The sequence below is a fragment of the Pantherophis guttatus genome, chromosome 2 (assembly GCF_059756535.1).
Source record: "Pantherophis guttatus breed Tessera chromosome 2, ASM5975653v1, whole genome shotgun sequence".
In the NCBI taxonomy this organism is placed as follows: domain Eukaryota; kingdom Metazoa; phylum Chordata; class Lepidosauria; order Squamata; family Colubridae; genus Pantherophis; species Pantherophis guttatus.
The window spans coordinates 166,893,585-166,907,396 of NC_142064.1; the positions used below are offsets into that span (position 1 = coordinate 166,893,585).

General features: G+C 35.8%; 1 protein-coding gene and 1 long non-coding RNA gene across 2 annotated transcripts in view; one reads left to right on the plus strand and one right to left on the minus strand.

The window, feature by feature from the left end:
- Nucleotides 1–13,812, plus strand: part of LOC132710971 (uncharacterized) — a 47,660-nt gene that overhangs the window by 29,371 nt on the left and 4,477 nt on the right. The gene's annotated exons all lie outside the window — the stretch shown is intronic.
- LOC117676612 (myosin-1B) overlaps nt 1–13,812 on the minus strand; it is a 28,080-nt gene that overhangs the window by 5,557 nt on the left and 8,711 nt on the right. Inside the window, exons 13-31 of the mRNA XM_060688651.2 lie at nt 9,814–9,932; nt 9,580–9,729; nt 8,945–9,115; nt 8,435–8,741; nt 8,252–8,325; nt 7,693–7,780; nt 7,484–7,601; nt 7,222–7,345; nt 7,003–7,139; nt 6,602–6,857; nt 4,958–5,200; nt 4,686–4,862; nt 4,451–4,596; nt 4,272–4,362; nt 3,794–4,183; nt 2,784–2,910; nt 1,927–2,045; nt 1,448–1,644; nt 102–285 (exon numbers count right to left, since the gene is read on the minus strand). Of these exons, the coding sequence (XP_060544634.2) occupies nt 102–285; nt 1,448–1,644; nt 1,927–2,045; nt 2,784–2,910; nt 3,794–4,183; nt 4,272–4,362; nt 4,451–4,596; nt 4,686–4,862; nt 4,958–5,200; nt 6,602–6,857; nt 7,003–7,139; nt 7,222–7,345; nt 7,484–7,601; nt 7,693–7,780; nt 8,252–8,325; nt 8,435–8,741; nt 8,945–9,115; nt 9,580–9,729; nt 9,814–9,932 (3,218 nt within the window). The remainder of the gene's footprint in view (nt 1–101; nt 286–1,447; nt 1,645–1,926; nt 2,046–2,783; nt 2,911–3,793; nt 4,184–4,271; nt 4,363–4,450; nt 4,597–4,685; nt 4,863–4,957; nt 5,201–6,601; nt 6,858–7,002; nt 7,140–7,221; nt 7,346–7,483; nt 7,602–7,692; nt 7,781–8,251; nt 8,326–8,434; nt 8,742–8,944; nt 9,116–9,579; nt 9,730–9,813; nt 9,933–13,812) is intronic.

Consider the following 13,812-nt stretch of genomic DNA (forward strand, 5'->3'; position numbering starts at 1 on the left):
ATCAGTGTCATACAAATTTGATAAAGAAATAAGATACTAAATTTAATTGGCCCAACGTCTTGGTGCAAAGTGTTCCTTTTTAATCATCAGGAGCAAAATACCTTATCAAAGTTCTTCTGTTTCTTATCTAGAGCTGCACAAGCTGCATTGGACCTTTCCACATCAATCATCAGGTCCTCCACTTCATTCTGCAACCTCTGCTTGGTCTTCTCCAAGGAAGCACATTTGGAATTCACAGCTTCTACATGTTCCTCAGCTTCCTGCAAACGCTGAGCAAGCTTTTTCCTGGAGCAATGAATGACCAACTATTAGCAATGAATCTGCTTAGAAAATATGAAAGGAAGACAAATTCACAATCATATGATATGCATAAAAACGACACACACTTCTCTGTTATTGGCGTGGAAACTATTTCATTTTCAAGCTTTTTAAGAGTTATGCAAATCATTTCTGTATTATGCAAATGATCTCATGAAGCACTAATTGGTCATGCAGGACAGATTGAAAAACTTTTGAAAATGAGAATGGTTATTGGAGAATGGTAAACTCTAAAATAGTTTAAATAATTAAGATTAATTTTTATTTTTTATATTGTCATATTGATAACATTATTTCAGACTTAAGTATCTTATGCAGATACGTAAAATTTGAATTCCCAATGATTGATAGCAAATTATAAAATATTTGAGCTGTTTCCATGAAATGTATTATTTTAATGTGATATAAGATAATAATTGTGATTATCATTTATACTTCCATGTTCTTATTTGATGTCTCATGAATCCTCACACAAATCCCTCATCAGATTCAAATACCAAATAATATGCTGTTTAAACTTTAATTATAGGAATAAATTAAAACTAAAGACATTTCACTCTAAATGGATAATCAGCATAAAACTTGGATTTGAACTTATTAAATTTTCAAAAAGTGAATTATATTTATATGGGCTGTTGCAATGAATTACTATTTTAATTTGCAAAAGGTCATGAAATTATTGCATAAAATGTTTTACAGAGATTTGTTCACTCTATACAAATGCACTTTTTGTCATTTAAATGCAATGCTTGAAGATGCTTGGAGATAAACTACAAATAATTTCTTTCCATAAAAAACATTATTCTGGATTAGTTATTTTGCAAGATTTGGAGTAGTTTACAATGATCCTGTAGTATTAGCCATTATTTGTCTTGAAGTGTTGTAGTTTAAGCTAAGAGAATATCTGTAAAACTACTGGACTGTCACTTCTTGGTGCTTTCTTTTTGCTGCAAGCGGAGACTTCTGCGTAGAGAGAAAATAGTTTATGATAGCTCATAAACTATTTTAAAAATAGTTTATGTTATCACTCTCAGAGATGTGGCTAAAATTACTTTCTCTTATGGTAATTATACCTCATTTGTCCTTGTAATTTATTTTTTACTACAAAACTATTCCAAGTCTCACATACTTGGCCTCCTCTAACTCTTCAGTGCGCTGAATTGCATCAGTCTCGTATTTGGTTCTCCATTGGGCAACCTCGCTGTTGGCTTTGGACAGGGCACGCTGTAGCTCAGCTTTGGCTTCTTGCTCTTCCTCAAATTGTTCCCGGAGTAAATCACAATCATGACGAGCTGATTGCAAGCCATGAGCCAGTGCATTTTTAGCCTAGAAAAATGAAGATGTCTTAAATGCTTTCCCCAAATTTAATGGTGGCATTATTAACAGCTCCCACTTGTGTTACTTTTTCTTTCAGGTTTGCTTTTTGGCCTTTAAATGCAAATCTTTAATTGTTCACTTTTTTAAAATATGAGAGTTGCACATAGTATTGGCAATTCTGCTTTGTAACAGAGAAAGAGAAAAGCACCTTTAAGCACCTTTAACCTGGAAGTTGCTCAAGGATGCAAATAAGTCATGATTTGCACCTGTAGATCTTCACCTAAAGCATACCTTTATTTCCTCTTCAAGTTGCCTCTTCAATTCTTCAATCTGTTGGGTGAAGCCTTGTTTGCCTCTTGAGAATTGGGAAATCAGAGAGTCTTTTTCTTCCACTTGGCGGGCAAGTTCACCTGAGAAGCAGAAAAGAAGAAGACAGGAGGTTGACGTGACTGAACTAATTGTTGAAGAAAGTACAGATGAATAGCAGCAACTGGAAAATTTTAAAGCAGAGATACATGGCATTTTGATATTAGTTATGTTTTAGGTTGTTTCTAATATCTTACCGAACAACACTTGTCACTTAAAATACAAATTTGGGGAGGGGGACCTCTCATATTTCCCAGATAAATTTTGTGATACCTCTGCTATTAGTAAAATTTGTATGCCTCATCAAAGATGGAGTTGTGAAACATAACTTGCAGCAAGAAAGAAAACCAGGATCATTTTCATATAGGAGTAACTATGTTGTGGTCTACAGTACTTAATTTAGTAAAATCAATTTTTTTTCTGGCAGCAACGTAAAAATATTTCCTAGCCAAATCACAGGTGACAAACACTTTTGTTGTTTTATATTTTGAATTTCACTAGCCAATGTTGTATTCCTTGGATGTTAGCATCTTCTGATCATCATTGTCATCATCATCAATAACAACAACAACTTTATTACGGTCACAGATCAGCAATAGATAAAATTATTACTGTTTACAATAGTGTTAAAAAGATATTACTACTACTAATAATAAGTAATAGCATCCATAATAATAAAATACATGGTACCTTCTTCTGATCTTATTTTGCCTGCAAACTCAAATACTATTAGTGGCATGTAGAATAAATCATTCCTAAAATACTTCAGCATTTCTTCTTACCTGCTTCTGTCTGCAAGCGAGCTTTCTGGGCAGAAAGGTCATTAATTGTACGCTGCTGCTCTTCTGCCTTTGCTTTAATCTCACTCAGTTGATCTTCTAAGGACCGGGATAATTTCTCAAGAGTTGACTGAAATCAGCAAATAGAAAAATATTGAAATATTCTGCAAACTACTAAATGAGAACTTTGAAAATCTGGAAGGTAACATGGAACTGGATTATGCAGGTGGCATAGAATGTAGCAATTCATATTGGATGAGACCTGCATATACCACATAGCACCTGTTTTACAAACAGTGCATTGGCTTTCAGGTACAATTCAAAGTGTGAGTGGTAATCCATAAAGCTTGTTATGACTTGGCATCTACATTTCTGAAGGAATCAATATTCTGCATGGAATAGAATGGGCATTGAGCCAGAATAATGATTTTAAGAGTGACACCCTTGAATGAAGTCAGTATGGAGAAACATGAGCATGCTGCGTCTCCTATATATTCCCCTATGTTATGGAATACTCTACAGCTAGAGATTTGAATGAAGGCCTTCCTGACAATTTCCCAGAGGGTTCTAAAGACAGATCTTTCTTCTACACTTGAGGAGGAATTGTTATATGGGTTTCAGCAATTATTTATTTATTTATTATTTATTATTATTTTTATTTATTTAATTGGATTTATATGCTGCCCTATCTCCACAGGACTCAGGGCGGCTCACAATAAGCAATGTGAGAGATGCTTTACATGCTATGGTTTTATCTAATTCTGAAAACCACCAGGAATCTTTAGAAGTTGATAGTATAGAAAGCATAATTATAATGTTAATAAATTATAAATTAGAACAGCTCATAACTGATCATTATCATCAAAACAGAGTGATCCATCTATTCCTAGGTGAAATCCAAGAAAACTACCTGATCTGATGAAGATAGTAATTGAACAACTTAAAGCATGCCACACTTCTGAGAGGATGCAATAGTTCTTACAATTATCTCTCATGCAGGAAAGTATCTATACCTTGGTTTTAGAGACAGATTCCATATTGCTTGCAAGATCATCAATCTCCATCTTCAGTTCACTCTTCTCCTTCTCCAGTTTCTGCTTCACTCGCTGTAAGTTATCAATTTGCTCTGCATATTCAGCTGCACTATCTGCATGCTTTTTGCGGAGGGCAGCACCAGTGGCTTCATGCTGCAAGGTGGCCTCTTCAAGGTCCCGGCGCATTTTCTGAAATTCTGCCTCACGTTTCTTGTTCATCTCAATCTGAGCTGCAGTTGCTCCACCAGCTTCCTCCAGACGTTCGCTGATCTCCTCAAGTTCCCTGGAGAGATCACCCCGCTGTTTCTCTGCTTTGGCGCGAGATGCCCGTTCTGCCTCAATCTCCTCTTCCAATTCCTCAATACGAGCCTAGAGAAGGAGAGGCAACCATAAACCCTGAAACGGGCTTCCAGATAGCTTAATTCACCATTCATAAAGGAACTACTGTATGACAGACCTGCAGCTCCTTGATCTTCTTCTGAAGCTGGGAGCCCAGGACCTGCTCATCTTCAATCCTGCTCTGGAGTTGGCTGGTTTCAAAGTCTTTCCTTATCACAACAAAATATAATAGTTAGCCACCAAATCAAAAAACTCCATTTAGCACAAAAGCCCCTCATAATAGACACTAATACTTACTTCTTCAGCTTTTCATCCAGCTGCTGCTTATCATTTTCCAAATCCATTGTGGATTCCTGAGCTAGTTTCAAATCCCCTTCTAGCTTCCTCTTAGCTCTTTCAAGGTCCATGCGAAGTTTCTTTTCTTGCTCCAGAGACCCTTCAAGCTGAAGACAAAGAGATCAGAGTAATGGTGCCATCACAGCAGTACCTCCACCTCAATCCAATTCTTCTTTGGGGATGATAGCATGCTTACATCATCCACTTGCTGTTCCAGCTTGGTTTTTGCTTTGGTCAGAGTGTTCACTTTGTCTTCCTCTGCCTGCAGATCATCCAAGGTCTGTTGATGGGCCTCTTGCAGGGCTTTCTTCTCCTTGGTCAGTTTGGCAATGGCCTCGTCCAAGACCGCCATCTCTTCAGTAAGGTTTTTCACCTTTAAACGTTGAACAGACAGAATTAAAATGTTCTATCTATTTTGAAATGGCAATAGTGGGTACCAATTTAATTTCACCATATTCTTTCCAATACCTTATTTTCTGTAGCATGCTTCTCCTTTTCAACCTTGGCCAGTGTCAGCTCAAGATCATCAATGTCTTTCTTCAGTTCTGAGCATTCGTCCTCCAGTTTCCTCTTCTTGGCTGTCAATTCAGCATTCATTTCTTCTTCATCTTCAGCTCGCTCAGTGAGCTCCTTAATTTTAGCTTCCAGTTGGATTTTGGTTTTGATTAGTTGGTCACATCTCTCCTCAGCATCTGCCAAGCCATCAGCTTCCTGTAAGTACCAAAAGAAAAAGGGTTAGTAAAAATATTTTATCTCCTTATTTCCTTGGTCAAAGGAACAGTTCTAGATCATGACGTATATGTCCCTACTGACAAGGAATATGCCCTGTACCTAATACTAGCATGTTGTTACATAACCGAATGCAAGTAGTTCTTGACTTACAGCAGTTCATTTAGTGACTATTCAAAGTTACAATAGCACTGAAAAAAGTGACTTATGACCATTTTTCACATTTATGACTGTTGCAGTCTTCCTGTAATCTCATTATCAAAATTCAAATGTTTGGGAACGGACTCATATTTATGATGGTTGCAATATCCCAGGGTCACATGATACCCTTTTGCAGCCTTCTGACAAGCAAAGTCAATGGGGAAGCCAGATTCACTTAACAACCATGTCACTAACTTAACAACTACAATGATTCACTTAACAATTATGTCAAGAATGGTCATACAATGGGGCAAACTCACTTAACAAATGTTTCCCTTAGCAACAGAAATTTTGTGCTCAATTGTGGTTGTAAGTTGAGAACTACCTGTACACATTTTTTTTAATGAAAACATTGTGTTTTATGAGTTTTATAATGAATTATCTCAAAGTACACTCTTGAACTATTTTCAGCTCTCTTTGGGTTTTATAATGCTTATAGCCTGGAATCCCTTATCAAAAAACTATCTTCCTGATTCCTATTTTCTTTTTGAGATCAATTCTCCTGGCAAAATCTTTGTGGTATGAAAGTTCAGATTTTCATTTCCTGCACAAACATGATAAACAGGCTACAATCTTAGACATATTTAGGACACTTAAAACAGAGGATAGATTCAGTTTTCTGCATTTTTGCAGTTTTCTGATTGTACCCCATATAATCTTTTGTGTTCAAATAACTGGATGCTGGGAAATACAAGAGGAAGAAATAAGATACATATATTTTACAGGCCTCAGATATGTTCTGATTATAATTGCTTTGACCCTTACTAACAAAACAATTCACAAAATAGAATGGTGGGGGTGAGCAGAAGTTCAGCACATCACTGAAGTGGAACATGATAAAGCAGGAGGGAAAAAGGCTTGAAGTATGGCTGGGGAGGAGTGGGAGAGAGATATACATGGATGCAGGAAATATTACTGAGAAGCAATGGATAGAACAATGAAATCCAAAAAGAGGGTGAGGCAAAGATTATTTAAAAATAAATAAATAAATAGTGATTTCTTCTGGGTTTCCATTTGTAACTTAATATCCATCAGCTCAAAGCTGCATGAAAATAAATGAGCAAGCTAAAAATAATTTCATTGCAAGATTTTCTGTGGTTTTGTCTCACACATAATCTGTACCAACAGACCTCAGAATAAGAATATGGGTACAAAAAGTTCTAATGTCATCAAAATTCTTACAGATTGGACTTGGAGCTGCAAGTCATTTTTTTCCTGCATGAGGGTCACCATTTTTTCTTCCAATTCCTTCCGCTTGGCTTCCGATTTCACAAGATCCTCCTTTGTTTTCTCAAACTCTTCCTTCATGTTGGCCATTTCCTTCTCTGACTCTGCGCTCTTCAGCAGGGGCTTGATCTTGAAGTACAATTTCATCCAAGGCCAGTGCTTCACGTTCATGAATGAACGAACATTGTACTGAATAGTGAAGATGGATTCTCTGGAAGGAGGGCAAAGAAAATTTTAACCATGATTCTACTATCAGCTTGAGATAGGACTGATATATTTGTGATATATTGTCATGTTGTACTCATAGCCTCATTACATTAATGTCATTATGAGCCTTTATTATAAAAAATATCTACCTCCTTTCCATCATTTGCTTGAACTCTGTTCTCATCAGAAAACCACGGCACATAGCTTGGGTACGTGTAATAAGCATAGCCAACTTATCATCTCTCATTTCTTCTAGAAGACCAAGAAGGCCAGCTTTGAAAAACACCTTGAGGGGGAAGAAAATGCAAAGTTTGTGGTCTTTTCAAATAAACCCAATTTTCAAACTTGGGGAAAGATAGTAACTTTACCTTGGTATGACCAAACCTATATTGAGTATGGTCCACATCAATAGATCCAAGAAGTTTCTCAGAAGCCTTCTTGCTGTCAATGAATTGTCCCTCTGGGACAGCACTTGCATTTAATATTCTATATCTGTTGAAAGAAGCATAGTTTATGCTTCTTTTAATGTTTAAAAAACATTAAAAGATTCTAGCTTCAAGGATTATGAGAGTTAGAGTTACAAATATGGGAGGCACAAAACTCAAGAGGGCTAATATTTAGCAGACCGACCTCTGTTTGAAGTCACCATAAATGATCCTGCTAGGAAATCCCTTTCTGCAAATTCGGATGCCTTCCAGCACACCATTACATCTCAGCTGGTGCAAGACAAGCTCGTGTTCCATGACACCTTAAACAATGTTGGAATGTATTGGCAGTATAGAATTGAACTCAAATATACTAATTCTGCTTCATGCATAATTAAACTATATAATTCTTACCAGGAGTTTTAGTTTCATTGGGGATGAGGCACCGCACAAAGTGAGGGTGAGTGCTCTTCAGATTGCTCATCAGCTTGTTTAAATTCTCCTGTAGGATTAGAAATATTTGCGACATTTAAAGTAGATTTCATAACTACCAATACTTTTTAAAGAACCGACTTTAAATTATCTATTAGATTGCTATGCTATCTTTCTCCTACAGCTAAACATGGCATTCATAGCAGTTTTGCCTCAGGTTTGATCACCATAATAATCCCTATGAAGTAGATTAGGTTGAGAAACTAGAGACCAGCTCCAATATACCAATGATCTGGAACCTGGTTCTTTCATAGTCCAACATCTTAACAATCATTTGGGGCTCTGTGATTGAGGGACCAATGGAAGGGAAAATCTAAAACAAAATCAAGCAATATTGACTATATTTTTCATGTTTTTATATTGTGTAGTTTTGGATCTCTGAGTCAGTCTTTCAGAGGAAGGAACTCAGTAATAGATTTTTTTAAAAAAATATTGAAAGTAGATTTGTATCAAATTGTACAAATAATAAAATTGTGCTTACCCTAAACAGAGCAGATACAGTCTGGAATGAAGACCCCTTCTTCTTTCCAGCTTTCTTGCCACCACTGCCACCATCTAAAGAAGAAAATATAAATACATATTATGGAATTAAAATGTTGTTGACAAAATACATCATGTTTATTTATTTAGATTTGAAAGGTATGTTCTTTGGATAAGTTCTTACCAACATCTGCAGGGCGATCAGCGTAGAGTAACGCCAAGGTCTTCATGGATGATTTCTGGTACAACTGAATGACACTTTCATTCAATGGGTCCTTGTTTTTTTCCAGCCAGCCGCTAATGTTGTAGTCCACAGTGCCAGCATAGTGCACAAGGGAGAAATGAGCTTCTGCTTTACCTTTCCCAGGCTTAGGCTTTTCAAAGTTCTTGCATTTGCCAAGGTGCTGGTCATAGAGTTTGTTCTTGAAAGAGGTATCTGTCGCCTTAGGGAACATGCACTCTTCTTCTAGGATGGAGAAAATGCCCATGGGCTGTAGAGAGCAAGACAGATAGATCACTGCAAGAAATACTCTTCACTGTCACAGAAATAAACTTTTCATACTCAGCATTTAGGAATTGTTAACTGTAGCAAGATGGAATTAACCATTCATTAATTTTACAGATGTGTGTTCCATATCAAGTTTAGAAAACATATATAATCTTGGATGCTTAAAAACTTTATTTTTTAAAAGACCTTCTCAATGAGTTCAATGCAGGCAGCCAGGTCCATCCCAAAGTCAATGAACTCCCAGTCTATTCCTTCTTTTTTGTACTCTTCTTGCTCCAGGACAAACATGTGGTGGTTGAAAAACTGTTGCAGTTTCTCATTGGTAAAGTTGATGCAGAGCTGCTCCAAGCTGTTGAACTAGACAATGCAAAGTACTTTGAAAATAACAATTATCTTCACCAGTGTTCCTTTCTCTAGGCTTTCTCAAATATTTTACGGTTTATGTGAATGAACAAATATCTAAGCTCCTTCTTGAATCAGTTCTGCTCATAATATTCTTCACCGTTAAACCATTATTTTCAATATGCTCTATCATCACTACCTTCAATACTTTGAAAGCCTATATCTTTGCCACAGCTGACTTGAATTTATGATCCACACTCTTCCTGCCAAAATATTCTACAATTTCTTCTCTGTGCCAGATATTTCTATTTAAATCATCCTTCCAGTCAACAACTCAGAAATTATTTGTCTAGTTTAGTGCCTTTGCATTCAGAACATTGTTGAACTGTACTTCATTCATTAACTGCTTAAATATTTTACAATATAAACATCATTTCTTTGCTCTCCAACACTATGCCATCAAGGGCCAATTTCCTTACATCAAAGATCTCAAATCCAGCAATGTCCAACACTCCTATGAAGTGCTGTCTAGATTGTTTGGTGTCCAACTGCTGGTTGATACGAATAACCATCCATAGAAACATCTTCTCAAAAACAGACTTAGCCAAAGCACCAACATTATTGTACACCTGTGTAGAACAAAAGGGATTATATCAGCATATAACTGGACCAATGATCCACTCTCTATGAAACCTTTTCTTGTTAATCCTTACCTGCTGAACAGTTTGACCTTTGGTGACAAATTCATTGCCAACTTTGACTCGAGGGTAGCACAGAGCTTTCAGCAAATCTGCCGAGTTGAGATTCATGAGATAGCCAGCCTTGTCCGCAACTGAGCACAAAAATAAGAGAAAAGATTTGCAAGCAAATTGTATGTTTTCTATATTGGAAAAGCTATGTGTAAACAAACATTGTTCATATACTGTTGTATAGGTAAAGGTAAAGGTTCCCCTCGCACATATCTGCTAGTCATTCCCAACTCTAGGGTGTGATGCTCATCTCCATTTCAAAGCCGAAGAGCCAGTGCTGTCCGAAGATGTCTCTACAATCATGTGGCCGGCATGACTAAATGCCAAAGGCACACAGAATGCTGTTACCTTCCCACCAAAGGTGGTCCCTATTTTTCTTCTTGCATTTTTTACGTGCTTTCGAACTGCTAGGTTGGCAAAAGCTGGGACAAGTAAGGGGAGCTCACTCCATTACATGACACTAGGGATTCGAACCACTGAACTGCCAACCTTTCAAACAATAAGCTAAGCATCTTAGCCACTGAGCCACTGCATCCCTCAAGTATATTGCTGTATACTTGAACTATATATATATGAACTGCTCATATTCTTGAACTATCTGCTATTGAAGAATTCTGACTGTAGTGGCATCCTGGAAGAGAGCCTTCTCTGCTGTTGCCCCTCCTCTGTGAGGAGATGGATAGTTTTAAAATTTGGTGAATGAATGAATGAATGACATGCTTTACAAGAAATAAATACACAAAAAAAGTAGACCATATTTTCTTAGGATGTTGCTGAATTTTTCTGTGTCCAGGAGGGAAAAAATAGTTATACCTATCTGAATATAAATTAGCTTCCTAAGGTTAAATGAAAACTATTGCTAAGTGACAACATTTGATCATCCATTATTGCATATTTAATTTCAAATTAGATATTTTTTTTTTAAATTTGATTTATATACCGCCCTTCTCCAGAGACTCAGGGCGGCTTACAGTGCGTTAAGCAATAGCCTTCATACTTTTGTATATTTTATACAAAGTCAGCTTATTGCCCCCACAAACTGGGTCCTCAATTTACCTATCTTAGAAAGAATGGAAGGCTGAGTCAACCTTGAGCCTGGCGAAGCTTTGAAATTTGAGGAGAAAATTATTCAAGTCTTTCCGGATATATCAAGAGAAGAAAGGGCGTGGAGATTTTTTTTGAAACCAATCACAAAGGTTCTGAGAGACAATGGAATTAAATATAACTGGAGACCGCCACAGCAACTAAAATTTTTTTATAAAGGAAGAATGCAAATAATTACTTTGGAAACAGATGCAGTGTTATACTTACACGAACTTGGATTGATTGTAAAGTATGAGGACGTAACAGAGATAAAAGATCAAATGCTCAAGATGGGTGGAACATATGCAAAAACATCAACACCAGAAGAAAAAGGGGCTGCTGGAGGACAAGATCCTAAAGGACTAAAGCGGAAGGAAATCTCACCTGCGATGGTTGAACAAAAGAAAAGTCGTGATGATATAATGGGAGATGGAGCGGATAAGAAATTCAAGGATCTTGAAAAAGAATTGCAGGAAGCTGAGTGCGGGGAGAAATTACCACCCTTTTCTCTGAGAGATGAATTTAAGTAGACTACCCGAAAGAAGTGACCCGACCATTGGCACGTCCCCTCTCCCCCACTCTCTTTATAGAGGCGGAAACCAATTGAGGATGTGGGGGACGAATATTGTTTGTTATTCAATGTTTGATGTTTTTTTTGTCCTTTTTTGTTTTTTTTTTATTGTTTTTTTTCTTCTATGTTGAATGTTGTTTGGAATGTGGGAGATTGGTGCTGGGATCTGGGCACAGAAAGGAAGAGGAGGGGAAAGGATTAAAAAAGTTACAGTTTAAATGGGTTTAATAAAAATAATGACATGGAATGTGAAGGGTACAGGGAATCAGATCAAGAGAAGACGATTGGAACTTAAAATTAAAAGAGATTTACCAGATATATTATTTTTGCAAGAAACCCATCAGAAATCTGAAGACTCAAATAAAATGTACATAAAGGGTATGCAAATTTATGAAAAATCTTTTGGAACTTCAAAAGCTAGAGGAGTTGCTATATTGATATCAGATAGGGTATATTTTGAAAAAGAAAAAGTAATTGTGGATGAAGAAGGAAGATATTTAATAATTGTGGGAAATATTAACGAGGAAAAAGTGACACTGGTTAATTTATATTTACCAAATGAGAAGCAAAAAGAATTTCTTGAAAAAATAACTAAAATTTTGGAAATCGAAAGTGTAGGGAAAGTAATTGTGGCTGGGGATTTTAATTTAATTAGAGATAAAATAGATAGTACTAACCCCACTCGTTGTGGAGGAGCAAATAAAATGGGGACCTTAAATAAATGGATGTTTCAAAACGGCGTGGTGGATGTCTGGAGAGAAGTGAAAGGAACTGAAAGAGTGTACACTTTTTACTCTAAGATACATAATACATATTCAAGAATTGACTATATCTTAGTTTCTAAAGATTTGTTGAATAATGTGGATAAGATAGATGTGGGAATTTTTAAGGATTCTGATCATGCAGAAGTTACGATGGAAATAGATTTTAATTTTGAGAAAAAAGGAAGTTGTTGGAGATATGATGAAAAACTGTATAAAAATGAAGAGGATAAAAATGGATATTTAAAAAATGGGAAGAATGCTGGAGATTGAATGATAATGGAGAGGTTAAATTTGAAATTGTTTGGGATGCGATGAAAGCAGTGTTTAGAGGGGAAAGTATCAAGTTATCAAGCAGAAAATATAAAAATTATAAAAATAAAATTGAAAAAGATAAAAGCCAGATTAAAGAATTGGAAAATCAATTTTTGCTTACTAAAGAAAAAATTTTTTTGGAGGAATTAAATTTGCTAAAAAATAAATTGATAGAAGAAGATATAGAATTGGTAAAAAAGAATATGAGATATTTAAATAGGAATTTTTTTGAATTTAGCAATAAAAACTCTAAGTTATTAGCAAGGATGGCGAAAAATAAAAGAGAGAAGAGAGAAATTGGAGCCTTGATAGATGATAAGGGTATAAGACGCTATAAAAAATTAGAAAAATGTGAAGTGGTCAGGAACTTTTTTCAAAATTTATATTCGAAAAAATTAATTGATCGGGGAAAACTGAGAAGCTATTTAGAAAAACATGTTGTGAAAATTGACCAAACATATAAAGATTTAATGGAAGAAGATATAACACAAGACGAGATTAATGGAGTAATACAAAAAATAAAATTAGGGAAAGCTCCAGGTGAAGATGGATTACCTGCTGAGTTTTATAAAGAATTTAAGGAAATAATAATACCAAAATTGCAAAAACTATTTAATGGAATTTTACATGGTGGAGAAGCTCCGTTGTCATGGAACAGAACGGTGATATCTATAATCCCTAAACCAGATAAAGACTTAGAAAGGATTGAGTCCTATCGGCCCATCTCTTTAATTAATCAAGATGCAAAGATATTTACTGCCATTATAAATAATAGATTAAGTAGATTTATAGATAGATATATAAGTTATAACCAAGTAGGTTTTGTGAAGGGTAGATACATGAGTGATATTGTCAGAAGAGTATTAAATATTATAGATGTTGCTGAATATAATGCTGATAAAATAGGTATAATATCATTAGATATTTTCAAAGCTTTTGACTCTGTACAATGGGAAACTATTAAAACAATTGTTGAGGTACTAGGTTTTGGTAATAAGTTTATACATATTATTTCAAAACTGTATCAAAAAAGTAGTGCAAGAGTGAAGGTGAATGGAAGGCTGACAGAAGAGATAAGATTGGAAGCGGGTACAAGACAAGGATGTCCCCTGTCTCCAACATTATTTTTATTAGTTATGGAAATTTTGACTAAAATGATAGAAAAAGATGAAGAATTGGAAGGGTATAAGGGATATAAGATAAATCTGTATGCGGATGATACTTTGATTATTT